The 16,655-nt window shown below is 48.0% G+C and overlaps 1 protein-coding gene across 1 annotated transcript in view; it reads right to left on the bottom strand.

Annotated features, from left to right (window-relative positions):
* Positions 1 to 395: 395 nt before the first annotated feature.
* The window catches only part of Pfdn1 (prefoldin subunit 1), a 29,322-nt gene continuing 13,062 nt past the window's right edge, over positions 396 to 16,655 (bottom strand). Inside the window, exon 4 of the mRNA XM_084588978.1 lies at positions 396 to 790. Within this exon, the coding sequence (XP_084445104.1) occupies positions 704 to 790 (87 nt within the window). The 3' untranslated portion in view covers positions 396 to 703. The remainder of the gene's footprint in view (positions 791 to 16,655) is intronic.

The following is a 16,655-nucleotide window of genomic DNA, read 5'->3' as shown; positions in this document are numbered from 1 at the left end:
TACAACAACAACCTGGTTGGGAACAGTCAACGCCATCAGAAAACATACAGGTAAACACAGATCATCCAGCTCTCGATAAGAACTGCAATTCTTTATCTTTGTTCAGTTGTAAGTCAGCGCTGTGTGTGTCTCGTCCTCCCTTTTTGTCCGTGTTTTGCTTGCGCTGTTTCCCCCTTGCGATGAACCAACTAGCCCACAACGTTTTGTTCATAATCAAAGATGCCACTGCTAAAGTTGAGCGGATAATTATGCTTGCCCTTACAAGTGAAAATGCAGAATAAAAAAAACCTACATTCAACGGTATCGGGGTATTGTAGAGCTATACCATTGTAAATGATAGCAGTCAAGCCAGGCAAAGATGCTGGCATAAAAACCTTTAGTCAGACATAAATGCATTCCAGCTTCCAACCAAATGTTTATTAATAAATTCAAGGCTAATTCACAATGTACAAAAATGATGATATTAAGACCGCTTACTCTAAAACAATGTAACCACGGGAAAGGCTTCAACTTTCTTCAAACAAGATGAGTCCTTAAAAAGTTCTTCCCCAGCATTCACAACAGACAACCAGTCTAAGTCTTATGTGCTCCACATCTTCACTGCCCATCCTTTAAATGATTCCAGATACCAGATGTGGTGATATTTCATTCCGTAGCATAAATAGTAACTGCTGCATGTTAAGTATACAAACTCACGTCCATGTCAGTGCATGCTCTGCTTTTGAACAATCATTTCCCTAAGGTTATTCTCAGACTCCTTGAGACTTTTTTCCAAATAGGCCTTGTTGTTCTGAAATTAAAAAGAAAGAGCAGGCCTCTCATTTAGTCACTTTGAAACAAACATGTCAGGATAGGTCACTGAACAAACAAGCAACAACGAGTACAACACAAAAAAGTGACAGTCCCGAGAATATTAACAAGTACATGCTTTTCAATACATTAACATTTGATACGAAATACAAGCCCAGCTGAGGCAGGGAAAATATGGGTGAAGCATGTTGAGGGGGTCAGATTTTTCTGACGCCACATTACCTAGACAAAATTCATAAGAGTTTCATAATCACACAAGCAAATGACATTCAGTGGCGCCACCCCCAAACCGTGATTTAGAGCAATTCTTGGAGCACCCAAGAAATGCATGTTCCAGCAGTTATAAACCTTATTCAAAATTGCTGCCATCTTTCAGCTGCCGCGCGCGTTTCCGCCATGTTTAAGGGTAGCTGAATTGAGGAGCTGCAAGCGGCATACTAGAGGTTTGCGTGGCCGGCTTCATTAATGCTCGTTGTCGCCGATAATGCAGACATACTGTTGCGTCCCTTGTTGTATGCAAAACCGAAATAAGAGTGTAGAAGATGAGGCTTGTGTTAATCTGCTCTCGAGTGGTTGTCGCGCTAGGCGCATTTTCGATCAATGGCGTGCCTGAATTGTAAAATGGTATCTTATTTAGCGTGCTTTGGAAGATTGCAAGTCTGTGCTAAGGCAGATATATCGTCCACGGTGTGTTTAATTTGTCTGTAGATGAACTGCGCATCACCTTTTCACGTTAAAGATCTGCAAGAGTGTTGTTTCTGATTTCCCTGTTGCGCCAACTCATCCCAGCTTTTACGGTTTCATGCATACAAACTGTCAACAGATTTTGCCCGTATGTATACGGCCAGATATCCAGATAAAAAACGTTTTGGCACTTCAAAGGCGCCAGAATGTTCTCTTAAACTCCAGCGCAATATCTAACGTCTACGCATTCGATTCATCGATAAATAGAATATAGTCGACTCCGTTCAGGCTTCAGTTGCTGAGATACGTCTCCAGAACACGACTTGCAAAAGGTATGACTCAAAGTATACGTGGCAGCAACTACCTCTACCCTATAGCTGTTCTCGTCTAGCACGAGTTCGCATTATTGTTGTTGCTAAAGTGATAGCGGTCACCGCGCTGTTTACTATTTTTTTTTTATTAATGCGAGATTTTTTCTCTGCGAGTTATGTGAGGTGAATCGAAAAGGAGCTACGTTACGCCTTAATTAGGACCACACCAGTTCTTTTTTTTTTTTCCCCATTAATATTGCTGAATAATGCTGTTTTTTTTCGTTTAACCTTCGTGGCATGCCATCAAAATGGTGTAATGAGGTAGGGATTGAAACTCAACCATTCGCCACCACCCACAGAGCAATATCGTCTGTAGCGAGCCTTACCGCGCTGAGCAGCGAGGTTTGCTACTGCGGCTATCGCAGTAGAAACAAGGATGAGCGCAGACATCTTCCAACTTTATTTTGTCTAAAAATAACCAGCCCTATAAATGTATGTACCACATCCATTGCTCGGTACATTCTACTACTTCCCTGAATTGCTGCTGGCAAATAATGTTTGTTATTTAGCTATATGGCCCCCCCACAAAAAAAGAATGCCATGCATCACAGCTCCGCAATGATGACATTGATGTTTTTCCAGGTGTTAACTGACTGCACTCCCCATAAATTCGGACTTTGCAAATCATGTTCGGCAGCTACAGTAAACTCTCGGTGATACAAATTCGGGTGGTACGAATTTCGGGACAATACGAATTCGCGAAATTCCTAGGCCAGAGTACATTGTGTACAATGTGCAAAGTTTCGGATGTTTCAAACACTTTCCCATGCCACGACGGATGATACAAACTGTGACTACAACCTTGAGCACTACGCACTGCCCGCACATTGTTGAATCTGTGATCGTCAGCCACGCTGTGTGTATGCATCACTAGCAGTTTGTGCTGATGCGTGGTCCACACTTCGTCAACGTCGCGATTCTCGGGCTCACGCCACGAAAAGCTTTCAGCGGCGCGTGGCTCACAAACTGCAGACGTCGCAACCGCAGTAGCTGGCAGCGGCATACCAAGTGGGCGCGCACAGACCGCATATCGCTGGCTTTGCGATCGCCCGCATGTTGCTATCTCCTGTCGTGCTGTACACGCCGTGAGAGTATGTGGAGGTGCACGGACCGCACATCGCCAGGACCGCGATCATTTTCCATGCCGCGAAAAGTTTGCAGCAGCCGTGAGTAGTCGGCGGCGCACATTGTAGACTTCGCGTCGGCTAGTTGCGCTGTACGCATCGCGAGCAATCTGCTGCACTGCGCGACCGGTGCGTCGCCATCTCTTGTCGTGCTGTACGTGCCGCGAGAAGTCTGTAGAGGTACGCTGCCCTCACGTCCCCGACATCACGATCGCCTGTCATGCTGTGCGCGCCGCGAGTGACGAACTGTGACCGCGCGAGCGTAATAAACTTTCTCGGACGTAAACAGATCTGCACGACTGCCTTTCTCACGCTTTTGCACACTTATTTTCTTTCGTTTTGATGATACGATTGTTCGGATGTGACCCCGTAAGATTCATATTACCGAAGTTCGTCCGTATAAAAAGAAAACCGCCATTCAACGCTAGACAGCCCGTTAAGTTTGCTATGTTTTTATAAAATGATTTTAAGAAGAATATCGCTAGTGTCGAATACTGCACGAGAATGTAGTGCTATTAATTGTTTTCACTCAAAATCTACATAAGCAAAGAAAGCCACTAAAACCTCATTCGCCCCCCTCCCGAAACATATAAAAAAAAAACTGATTTTCTCAAATGCTAGAAACTTGCACAGACTCTGAATAGGCTCCAATAGTTGGTGCCTGTCTTAGTACTAAGCTCGTCCATGACATGGACAACAAAAAAAAATGAAAAGGAGAAGAAAACAAAAGCGGCATTGGAGAGGAGAATGACTTTGCTGCAAAAACTGCGCATTACTCAAAGCACTGCTCGAATATGCGTCCATGAAGGAGCTTGATGTGTCTGGGTATAAGGCAGACCTCTGGGATGTGACTTCGCAGACAGCAGTATCTGCCAACATATATTTATTTTCATGAAATAGGACGGCAACAGGGGCTACATATCTGAGGAGGATCAGCGCGCATGGAATCACATCGTTGACCTGTCACATTTCACCGGCAAATTAACGTGGTTGGGGGGTTTAGCCAATAATGTATAGAATATGGGATCTACTATATCGTTGTTTATACGCTAACAAGATACATGAGCGGCTAAACGTTCAGACAGGGGATGAGAACAGTAGTGTGCGATGTACTGGGAATTGTGAAGGCCCATCGGGATAGAGTACCCGCCTCCGCGGCAGTACTCCGGGGCAGTATTTATTAGGCATCAGTCCTATATTAAAAAAAAAAAAAAAGAAACAACCTTAAGCGCCTTCATGTACGTGTATCCGTACAATATACTATACGGAACGACAATGACCATGGCCAAGCACCGGGCGCAGTAACAATAAGTTGAGCCTTGCCCGTGCTGGACATCCTGCGGCGGCTGACGCAGCGTAATGACATCGCAGACATGTTTTACATCCGGAAGCAATATCAATATGTTTTGCCCTTTCATGGATGCCTATTTGAGCAGTGTATTAAGGAATGCACCAGAGCAACAACGAAAGTTTTGCCGTTCGTAGCTACGCTGATGCCACCGTTCGCAAGAAGTTTTGGCAGTGCAGTATCGCTTCATGAAGTAAAATTGGAATGTAGGCAGCGTGAACAAGTCGATCGTCTGTTATTCCGCCATTTTTTTGCTCTGAATGTGAACAAATAGCACGGAAACCACAGCACAAAGCAGACGCAGCTAGTGCGACGGCAGCAGCCGTAAGCGCAGCCTACTCACTCAACCCTTCAACGTGGCGTCGCGTAGCGCGATTCGCTGAAGGTCCAATAGATGGCAGCAATTTTGCATAGGGTCTATAGAACTCCCTTAGGGCACTTTAAAGCAGCAGAATCTGCATTTTTAAGCAGCTCAGGGCAACTGTGCTCTATATCTAGACATGGCTTGCCCGTCAAGCTACTTTCTTTAAGTTCTCTTTCATGTACTCACCAACCACTTCAGTAAAAATTCTGACCTTTGAAATGGCAGAAGAGCATGGTTCAGTGTCACCAAAACAAAAAAAGACATCTAAATGTAGCCAAGACAACAAATCTGCTCTTCCTGTTAGAGAAAGCTTCCTGAAGCTTCCTGATGTTTTCCTGAAGAAAGTGCAGATTTAGACTACCACGATGTGATCATTGCTACCCTTCAAAATTTTCAATATAAGTAGTTAACTTTTTCCTTCCCAACATCTGATGCTCCCCCTATGCAACTTGCAAATTTTTTCTTATATTTAAGGTGTATAGAGTAATAAAATTGGCTCTATGCATTATTGGGTATTAAAGTATTTCAAATGTACTGAAATTATCTGTTTCAATATTTGTGGAAATTAAAACCAGTTTCTGCATGGCCTACAAGATGGACGCAACTGAGAGCAAGCATTACAACATGACACTAAGTAGAGCAGCGTGGCGATTCAAATGAGAAAAGCAGAAAAGCACAAGCTCCGTGAACTACTGGTAGCATGTCAGTGGAGAAAAAGGAAAGTAGCTGATAACAGCATGTAACTTTTTCACACACTATGATTGAAATAAATGTTTGCTCTCGTCCCTCCTTCAGCTTCTTTGTTTTTTTCAATGTGCCTGGCTATTACAGGCTGCTTCATGTACTCTATCCAGCTCTACACTGCTTTCCCTGCTCCATCCTGCTCCCAAACTTCTCCAAATGCCTGGCTGCCTCAATGTTTTGCCATCAAATTTTACAGAGCGTGGGTTTGTGTTGAATAGTAGGCCTTTAATGGCATTACTTACAAAAAATTGTGATCCGATCCAATCTGATCAAGCGATCACGAGAAACACAACAGGTTGGTGGCATGCTGTCAGTTGCGCGTCGATGATATAGGAGCCGCCATAATTGTAATGATGGCAGCACACTGGTGGCAAAAGTATGACAACGCATATTGCACTGAGGATAATACAAATAACATTTTTTTTAACTAGAAAAGAGTGGAGCATAATAAATATTTGTTCGCAAGTAAATTTAAAACAAGCCACAAGCACGGCAGGGAATTAACTGTGAAAAAATTATTTTGTTCACTTGACATAGCTTTTCCCAGTCCTTTGGATCTCCGGTGGTGAGAGAAGCAAGAGCAGTGAGTGCAAACTACCACGAGCTGCTGGGAAACTTGTCTGCCTGGAAAGAGCTACGCTAGTTGTTCTCATGCTTTTGCTATGAAAACAAGCAGCTAGGAACTTCACCCTATTGCCTCTTTGTTAATAATAAGCGCATCAAGCCTACGAAGGCATACCTGAAGCATTACGCAGGTGATGTCATAAAGGTGCCAATCATTAGAAATGTTCTCAAGCATGCTGAAAAGCCATACAGGGCTTAAAGCCAATGTGTTGAAATCAAGGGAGTCACAGTGCCACTCAAACAAAAACATGAGGAGCCACTGGCAGAAGGGAGTGAAGCAAATAAGCTAAGGAAGAAAAGGTTACCCCTTCAGGGTTGTCTGTCCTCCCTGAAGACACTACTGACCAGTGCTCAGAAATTTATTGGCACAGGCATTGGATCACAAAAATATACACGAGATAGGAAGAGGAAATGTGCGGCTCACTGATGTGAACTCAAAACCGGAGGGGGTGCTTGAGCGAATCGAAGTGGTAGATTCCATATTTGAATTTATCAAGTCAAAATAGCCAGAGGCTTTTAGTCAAACTTGATGTTCAGTAATGAAATGTAGAAGCAAGCATTCTGTCTGCTGCTAGACTATTCCAAATAGTTGCTCAGGTCAGCTGGGGTTATTTTAAACATTTGTACATATTTTGGCTATTAGTCGTGCCTTGTTAGAGAAGCGTGTGTAATCAGCACAGCATTGAATGTTGAATAAAAAGGAATCAAAATGAATTTTTTTAAAAGTATGTCAGGAATAGAAATTTGCAATTATTAAAATTGTTCATCCTAAGAACATGCTTCAACATTATCATTTTATTGCTCCAAAGCCTCTCCAGAATGGTATTATTACTGCTCCCTGAGATGCTCCAAAATGCTCGAGCCTGCTTCCACCCCTGATATCATGTGTTTTTTTCAGTGATCACGTGTGAAATGTGACAGTGAGGTTCTACTGTAAATCTCAAGATTACAGTGCTTGACAAATGGGCGGTAATGCAGAGATTGGTACTAGTCAAAGGATGTTACATAACCATTTGTTCCCGAGATGAGGCACAGAGGCTGCCACATACAAAAAGATAAAATATTTCAACAGGCTTATTCGGAATCCCAGTCAATTAGGAATTCTTTTGAGGCCCCATAATTTGCAATGCTATTTGCACCAAATTATCTGAACAGCCAGTGCACTGTTGACAAGGTAATTTGGAAGAGTTTGGTAACAACCTCGAAAACTCTATGCCACTGAACGCCATGCAGGTTCAGCACTGCCACTAATCTCGAGATTACTTGAATACACTTCCAGCAACCTCAAGTTTTACTGCAGCATTCAGGTAGTAGCGCAATAATGTCCACGCAATGGCACAGTACACAAGCTTGACTAAATATGCATTGAAGACTAATGGTGCATTTGGTTGGGGGGACTAGAGCAGAGGTGCCGAGCAGTACAGAGCAGTACAGGAGCACGCCGAGCGAGGGTGTAACTGTCCTCCCACGGGAACGCTCTCTACGTGTCGAGAGCAGAGCACCACAACCATATGACCACACTTCTCTCCCCAGCATTATCCGTCTGCCCGCAGCGGCGGCAGTTGCAACCGGAGGAGAAGCTAACGCTCCGTGTAGAACCGCCTGTTTTGTATGCCTTTGTTCGCACAGCGTGGCGATCTGCCTGCTTTGGCCCTTTCGCGACTCTCAAACATGCATACAGCACCTGAGCAATGCTTTACGCTTGCCGAGCGCCGACGCTTTGAAGCCGCCATTTTGAGCGTCGCAGACTCGAGAGGAGAAAAAAAAAAAAAGAAAAAGAAAAAAGAAGAAGATGGTGCGGATATGACGCTTTATGCCATGCTACTTCCTCTACTCTTGTTATAGACGAGGGAGCAGCCGGGAGTGCACTCGGGCGCTCTCAGCAGAGGAAAAGCCCTCCTTCTCTACCATTGGAAGTCGGTGATTCTACTCCTGCTCTCCCACTGGAGGGCGCCCGCTTGTCTGAGAGCACTTTCGAAGTGCTCTCAAGTGTGCCTGCTCTCCCACTCGAATTTTCCATAAGCATATCACTTTTGGCAGCACATTTTTCCCAAACACTTCGATGATTGTGTTATATCAAAGGGTACACATGAACATGTGACGGAGACCAACCAAAATTCTAGTGATAAATGCTAACAAAATTTCTCGCTTGCAATAACTTTTAATTTTTGCAAACCAAGGTGCTAAATATGACTAGCGTAAATAGTGACAAGTGCATCCTCTTTCTAAGCTCACCTAGATAGCCTGACATTACCACAATTGGGACGCACTTTGACATAGTTTGTTCATTTTTAATGGAATGGTGCAATAATTCTCGTCCGGAAGAATGGTGCAGTCGACGCAGGAGCAGAAGCACTGTGACATTTCTGCACTTGCACCTGAAGACTGTAAATTTTTCTATTTCCATTATGAAAAAAACATTTAAAGAGTTAGAATGCTGAAGCATGGTGCATTTCAGCCCTCAACTGAGAAAATGTATTACTGATGCAGCTTGTGAACAACATTTGATAACAAATGGCAGAACAAGACTTCTGTCAAAAATGTTAGTGTAAGCTTGTATAGGCCTAATACAATAATTAGAACATTGGATGACTTCTTGGTTTATTTTTTGAGAATTCAGCTGAATCTTTTTTTGGGGGGGGGGCATTTATTTCAGAACACAGGTACCTTCCTTTTTTTTTTTTCCAAGCGAACATTATTACAGATGAGTGGATGACTGACTTGCTCAGTTATTTAGCGTAGCAATCCTACATAATCAAAAGTCACCTCGCAACTATGCATTTTTGTTTGGTTTTGGTTTTGATTTGTTGGGTTTAACGTCCCAAAGCAGTAAGGCTATGAGAGACAGTGTACTGGAGGGCTCCGAAAATTGAGCATAAAGATTTTTACAGCACTTACTAAGCAAATGGTAGCACATGAGGGTTGCTTGTGAAATTCCTATCACCATTAAAAAAGCAACACAAATAAAATAATATACATGACAGACAAAAATGCAATTGGCAGTTTGTGGGGCCCTGCGCCACATATCTGTAGGGCCCGTGGCGCGCCGCGCATTCGAAGGCCGCGCCACTTCCCAATGCTCCCTGCGCGCTGCCTGTTTCCCTTTCCCCGCTCATTCGGGGATAACTGGTCCCGTGCAAGGGGGCTATAAAGGAAAGCACACACCGCCATCTCGCGCTCTTCGCTCCTGGCGTTTCTCCACGGAGACGACCCCGCACCGCCTTGGACGACCCCATGTGAGATTAAAAATGATTGTTACACGGCCCGCTGTGTATTTGTCGTGCGCATCCCTCGGGCAGAGAAATCGCCCACAACTGGCGCCCAATGTGGGGCTGAATTAGCACCCATGTGGACGATTTCTCTGCCGACGTGGCAGCGCACGGCAACACGACGGGCCGGTCCTTTGCATTGATAGGCGCGACGCCATTTTGAGTTTAGGGCTAGCGTGAGTGCATATGAGGCGGAGTGTAGTATAGTGGTGCTTGTACAGTGTTTTAATTTTGTTTTGGGTTATGTGAGTGTTTTTAAGTGTCCGGCGGTTTGTGTTTTAATTTTGTTTTTATGCATATGTTAGTTTTATGAAGTGTTTAGTGTTTAGCCTTTGTGAATAGCCTTCTGACGCGGGCTAGGTGGTAGTCGTGCGCGTGCAGCAGTTCTGCGGCTCCCGGCTGGCCTTAGTTGTTGAGTGCAATGCCTCCGAGAAAAGACGTGCCAGATAGGGCCGCCGCTTCGGACGCCAGTGCGTCCGGAAGTGAGGTGAGGGATGCAGTAGAGTCTAGGCAGGTTACCGATGCGGCCGCCCTGATGACGCAGATGAACGAAATGTTGTCGGTGTTCACCCGTCAGCTCAGTTCGGTGGCTAGCGCCAACCAAGCCACAGCTGCGGCGACAGTCCCGAGTCCGCGGATAGATGTAGAGGTTCGCTCCTTTTCCGGCTACACGGACGTGAAGTCAGTCCACGAGTTCTTGCAAAAACTCGAGGATTATCAGAGGGCACTGGGTTCCCCAGACGACGTGGTGCTAGTGCAGGTAATCCCCGTGGCACTTGTTGAGAGCGTGGCGCGATGGAGACGCTGTCAGCCGGCCTTCCAGTCGATGGCAGACTTCACAGATCACTTCCACGCCGAGTTCTTGCCGCCCGATTACGAACGCCGGATGCTAGAGGAGCTAGCGTTGCACACACAGCACCCAGAGGAGAGCCTCCTCGAGTATGTACGCGCAATGCAGGAGCTCTACAAGAGGGCAGATCCCACGGCAACCGATCTTGAACAGGTCGTGCGCGTGATCAGGCAATGCCATCCGGGCTTCAAGCCGTATTTGCGGAGACGTGGTTTTGCAAACCACGAGGCCCTAGCACAGGAAGTGAAGGTAGTACAGGCGGATTTACTCGCTGAATTGCGCTACCAGCCACCCCCCAGGCCAGCCGAATCGCTAGAGCCGCGATGCGCCTGGGCCGGAGGCCAAGACTCCGCACCGCGCGCCAGAGGCGCAGCCGTAATGACGGTAGGGCAGGAAAGGCCAGCGGAAGGCTCCGCTATTCCTCGCGCTCTTGACCCGTACGCGTTCGAGCAGAGGTGTCGAGCTGGGCTCACCAGCGACGTCCGCATAGGCGCGGAAAGAGGGGAAAGACGTCCCCAACCGCTTCGTGGAACGCGGCATCCCCCGACCGCGCGGCAGGTGAACGATCGGCTTTGCTGGAATTGCAACCAGCCGTGCCACGTGGCACGAGATTGTCAAGCAAGGCGTATGCAGGGAAACGCGGACCGCTGGCGGCCATAATTGGTAACACCAGCCTGTCGCCGTCGGCGGGAGAATTTCGTGGTAGCCATGGCGGAAAATGGGAAATGTACTCCCACGCCGCGTCACCGGGTGACCGCCCCGGGGGCGCAGAGGCTTTTGTCCCCCTCGCCTGTAGAGCGCAAGGAATGTTGTCGCGCTCGAGCCCTTTTATGCTAGTGCGGTTAGCTGGTCAAAGCTACTCGGCACTCGTTGACACGGGCTCAACTCTGTCACTGGTCGGTGATGATGTGTTCGAGGCCTGCCGTAGATGTAACATCCGTGTCAGGCCAGCCGAAACCCCTTTGAGCTTAGCAGCAAGGACGGCAAAAGCGGAGGGAGCGGTACGTCTGGTCCTGCATTTTGACGGCAGGAAGCGGAGGCATCGCTTCGTCTATCTGCCCGGCTTAGCCATACCAGTTATTCTGGGAAGAGATTTTCTTTCGAGCGAAGGCATTGTGCTTGACGTGGAGGAGAACGGCTATCACTACAGCCCCTTCACCCCTCTCATTCCCTTTGTTAGCGCACCCAAACAGGAATGCGTCGCCCAGCGAGCTAGCATCCACGCTTGTGTGGCAGACGGCTCCCCCGCGACACTGAATGGTAGCCCATTAGAAGCAATTATTGCGTCCTTCTCAGGAACCGGTAGTCAGCGCCGAAGGCTCGTGGAGACTTTAGTCCCATTTTCGGATTGCTTCACAGAGAAACCAGGCAGAACCGACTTGCTTCAGCACGAGATCGAAACGGGTGATGCGCGCCTTTTCAGATGTAACCCGCGGCCGTTAACGCGCATAAGAGACAGCTTCTCGACAGCGCCCTTGACGAGATGATTGATACCGGCGCGGTGAGAACCTCACAAAGTCCCTGGGCGTCCCCAGCGGTTCTAGCGCCAAAGAAAGATGGTTCGGTCAGGCTGTGTGTTGATTATCGAAAGCTCAACTCACTGACGCCTACGGTTGCGTACCCTTTCCAGTCGATCGAGGCTGTGATGTACGCGTTAGGGAACGCAAGGTTCTTCACAGTCCTGGATGCAAGCAGAGGGTACCTGCAGATTGAGGTGGCGGAAGGTGACATTCAGAAAACCGCATTCACCTGTCACCGTGGGCTCTTCGAATTTACTCAACTCCCGTTTGGTTTGTCTGATACTCCGATCATGTTCATGCGATTGATGGACATCGTGCTGGGCGATGCAAGGTTCAACTACGCGATGGCGTACCTCGACGACGTCATGATATTCTCACAGTCGTTTGAAGAGCATCTCATTCACCTGAATTCCGTTTTTGATAGAATGAGACGTGCGGGTATAACGATCAACCCAAAGAAAGTGCAGTTGGCATCAAAGAGAGTGAACCTTTTGGGATTTGTGGTTGATGATGGCACTTTGAGACCAAACGATGACAAACTGCAGGCAATCCTGAACTACCCCTGCCCGCCGGACGTGAAAAGCTTGCAGAGGTTTTTGGGAATGGTTGCCTTCTACAGACTATACATCCCTAGTTGTTCAGAGCTCGCTAGGCCGTTGAACCAGCTGTTGTGGAAAGGCTCGAAGTGGGTCTGGGGCAAGGAACAGAACGACGCTTTTGTTGCCTTGGCTCGCGCGATAGCGAATACCGCTAGTTTGTGCCTCCCCGACCTGAACAAGCAGTTTGTCGTGCAGACAGATGCTAGTGATGCCGGTGTAGGAGCTGTTTTGTTGCAGGAACACGAGGGCAAGCTGCGCCCTGTCGCGTTCACTAGCCGCACGCTCACATCGGCGGAGCGGAATTGCTCCGTGATCGAAAAGGAATGCCTGGCGATAATGTTCGCATTGTCAAAGTTCGACATGTACAGGGGGGGTAAAAAAATCCCAGGCCGCTCCGAACTGTCGCGGAGCAGCTGCTCGCCGTTATCGCGGCGCTGTTATCGCACGCATGCCTCGCCGCGCTCGGGTTGCCAGGGTATACTGTGAGAGGGGGTGAGGCCTCCCTCTTTTCGCTCTCCTCGATAACGAAGATGACAAATAGATAGTGCGGAGTGCGCCTTTACGTTTCGCTCTTCGAGCACGGCTGTGATGCAGCGCTTCGCGGAGCAGGCGGCTGTTTGCCCAAAAGAAAGCGCAATGCTAGCGGCTATAAAATTTAGCGTCTGCTTCATCCTACTTTTCTGCTTACGATATCTTGCGTTTACTTTCAGATAAGCTCTTTTGCGGCTCTCTGAGCCAGTACTTTGGCTTTCCATGGGATATAGGACTGGTACTGTTGCTTTATGTTCTCGGAATTTACTACATTAAAATCGCACCGGAGGACGCATAGTTAGATTGCATGTCCAACTGGTTTTTTATGCTCCTTACTTCGAGGTTGTTGTCGCAAGTCTTGTATTATTGAATGAGTTAAGTGCTTCAGCGCAGGTAAAGCAAATGAATTCGCTTGTGTCTGCGCAGTTAGGACGTGTCGCGGATGGTTCTGTGGGTACTTCACGCTTTGCTATTAATATTATGCAGCTTTCATGTTTACATCTCGGGCCCTAGCACTCATCCGCCCATACTGAAGATACCGAGAATAGGAGTATTCTACTATTATGCCAGAAAACAAGCGCTAACGTCTAGGTTTTAGGACAAGCCGTCATATGACCAGTCAAATTTGTTGAGTTTAAACGAAATGCTCGTATGCCCTTCCCTCGAAATCAGGTGCCGCGTTTCTCTTAGAAGCACCGTTATACATCGTTAACTTCGGATTGGTATAAAGATAGAATGTGGGCTTGTGCCTACATTCTAGCAATTGGAGGGACACACCGCACTTTAACAGGACATTATTTTTTGCAGAGGGAACTTTTTGCCACTAAAGCGCGATGAGGCGAAAGCCTCTATCGCGCGGTGGTCCGAAACCCTCCAATACGGCACCTCTTTCTCTTTTCACTCCCACCTTCGCGATGGCGCGATAACGTAAGCTACCAATCAACGTATACAGCCCCACTTTAACCAAGCCGTATTAAGTTGCCTGCGTAGCCTAGGGATAATGTGAATGAAGGGGTCTTGGCAGGCTGATTGTAATATCATCCTCCCATATGAAAGGAGAGGCCCGAGTTGGCACCTTTGCCTAACGTAATGTCAGGAAGCTCTACGTCCAGCAAGCGCTTGGCCATGTCAGCTGCCACCTACCCCCTCCCACGACGTCTTATTCTTTTTTCTTCGCTCATCGGACATGCCCGGCGAAATGGCGAGACGGTGGCCAATGTAGCTCTCGCTACTAAAGTTCTCTGACTGGGCAGCAGCGCGTGTACTGTAGAGACACGTATTGCTGTCAAAGTGCGATATGAGTCCCTCCCATTGCTGAGCCGAATGCAACAAGCTTGAACGCCGAGATGGGGACAAAACTGGGGGCAACGCCAACCGAAAACACATCCTGGCTCAAGTAGGCAATCCCACATTCTATCTTTATACCTCTCCGGAGTTAACGCTTTATATCAGTGGCTCTAAGAAAAGCGCGGCACCTGATTTCGAGGGAACGGCGTACGAGCAACTCGGTTAATCTGAACAAATTTTACTGGTTATATGACAGCTTGTTTTAAATCTAGACGTTAGCGCTTTATTTCTGGCATAATAGTAAAATACTCTTCTTCTCGGCATTTCAGTACGGGCGGATGAGTGCTAGGGCCAGACATATAAACCGGATAGCAATGCAAGAAATACCCACAGAACCATCCGCGACACGTCCTAACTGCGCAGACACAAGCGAATTCATTTGCTTTATTTGCGCTGAAGCACTAAACTCATTCTATAATACAAGAATTGCGACAGCAACCTCGAAGTAACGGAGCACTAAAACCAGTTGGACATGCAATCCAACTATGCGACCTCCGGTACAATTTGAATGTAGTAAATAACGAGAAAATAAGAACATAAAACAACAATACCAGTCCTATAGTCCATGAAAAGCCAAAGTATTGGCTCAATGAGCCACAAAAGAGCTTATGTGAAAGCAAACGCAAGATATCGTAAACAGAAAAGTAGGATGAAGCAGACGCTAAATTTTATAGCCGCTAGCATTGAGCTTTCTTTTGGGCAAACAGCCGCCTGCTCCGCGAAGCGCTGCATCACAGCCGTACTCGAAGAGCGAAGAGCGAAACACAAAGGCGCACGCCGCACTATCTTTTTACCATCTTCGTTATCGAGGAGAGCGAAAAAGAGGGAGGCCTCACCCCCTTTCACAGCATACCCTGGCAACCCGAGCGCGGCGAGGCATGCGTGCGATAACAGCGCCGCGATAGCAGAGAGCAGTTGCTCCGCGGCAGTTCGGAGCGGCCTGGGATTTTTTGACCCCCCCCTGTACCTAGACGGAGCGGTTTTCACCGTGCAGACAGATCACCAGGCACTTTCGTGGTTAAAGAGGCTGAAAAACCCTGCAGGCAGACTTGCGAGATGGGCGCTGACGTTGCAACGTTACGCGTACGCCATTGAGTACCGCCGCGGAAGCATGAATAAGGTGGCCAATGCTTTATCGCGCGCACCGTTGAAGGATGGCAGAAGCGCAGAAGAGGCGCAGACCAGCATTGCTGAAAGCGGCGTCGCCGCTAGTGAAGAGGAGGAAAGGGCGGACGCGAGTGTCGCGCCCTGCGTAGTTAAAGAGAGAAAGGAAGTGGACAGAGGCTCCGCGCTGTGCTGCGAGAGGGAGAAGGCGCAGCAGCTGGTGGCGGCGACTACTCGCCTGCCAAGAAGCGAGGCAGAGAGAAATCTGTATTGGGGAGTAGCGGTCAGTAGGGAAGAGCTAATTGAGGCCCAGAAAGCAGACGGTCTATGCCAGCGGGTGCTGACAGAACTTGCGAGTAGTGCAGCTTGCACCGGAAACGCTGAGAGCAAGTACGACGCGTATCTGCTGGGCGATGATGGCTTACTGCTCCGCTACATCCCCCAACTTGACGAGGAAGAGGCGATTGCATCCCCCTTCCGAGTCGTGGTCCCGAGGAAGTTGCGGAAACGATTTCTCCGGTACTTTCATGACTCAGCGCTGGCAGGCCATGGCAGCGGCAGTAAGACTTACAACAAGTTATGCCGTGTCGCGACCTGGCCAGGTATGAGAAAGGATGTGCTGGGTTATGCCCGTACATGTCCTGTTTGCCAGGTAGCCAAGCCTCGGGCGGGGAAACCCGCTGGCATGATGAAGCCGGTAGTTAGCAACTATCCGTGGCAAGTGGTCGCGTGCGATATCATGGGACCCCTCCCTCGCTCCGCGCGCGGACACCAATATATCCTGGTAATAACGGACCATTATTCCAAGTGGGTTGATGTTTTCCCCCTTAGGAAGCTTGTGTCAGAACGGATTTGGGAGAAACTGTTCGAGACATTCAATCGTTTCAGTCTCCCTTCCGACCTGATAACAGACAATGCTTCATATTTCACAAGCAAAGCCTTTGTTGATTCCTGTCGGGCGCTTCAAATCCGCCACAGGAAAACGAGTCCCTACCCCGCTCAGAGCAACATAACCGAGGGAGTGAATCGGAATGTTAAGAGTATGCTGGTTGCGACGACCGAGCAGCATAGAGATTGGGACGCACGGCTGTCCGAACTGGCTTTCGCCACTAGAACAACCGTGAACAGGTCGGTGGGTATGACACCTGCTTACTTGAATTTTGGGAAAGAGATCGCTTTTCCGCTAGAGAACGCCCTACTTGACGCGGCGGGGCCTGCGCCCCCTCCGCTTACGCAGTATGCGGCAAAGCTCCGTGAGCGCCTTGAGGCAGCGTAGCGCGCGGCTCGTGAAAACCTCGATGTCGCGCGCATGGAGCAAGCGGATCAGTACAACAAAGGTCGTCGTCACGTCGTTTTCAACACGGAC

This window comes from Amblyomma maculatum, chromosome 1 (genome assembly GCF_055883805.1).
Source record: "Amblyomma maculatum isolate TAMU_Amacu chromosome 1, ASM5588380v1, whole genome shotgun sequence".
Classification (NCBI taxonomy): domain Eukaryota; kingdom Metazoa; phylum Arthropoda; class Arachnida; order Ixodida; family Ixodidae; genus Amblyomma; species Amblyomma maculatum.
Note: the sequence above shows the minus strand (reverse complement) of the source record. Positions and strands in the feature narration are given on the sequence as shown.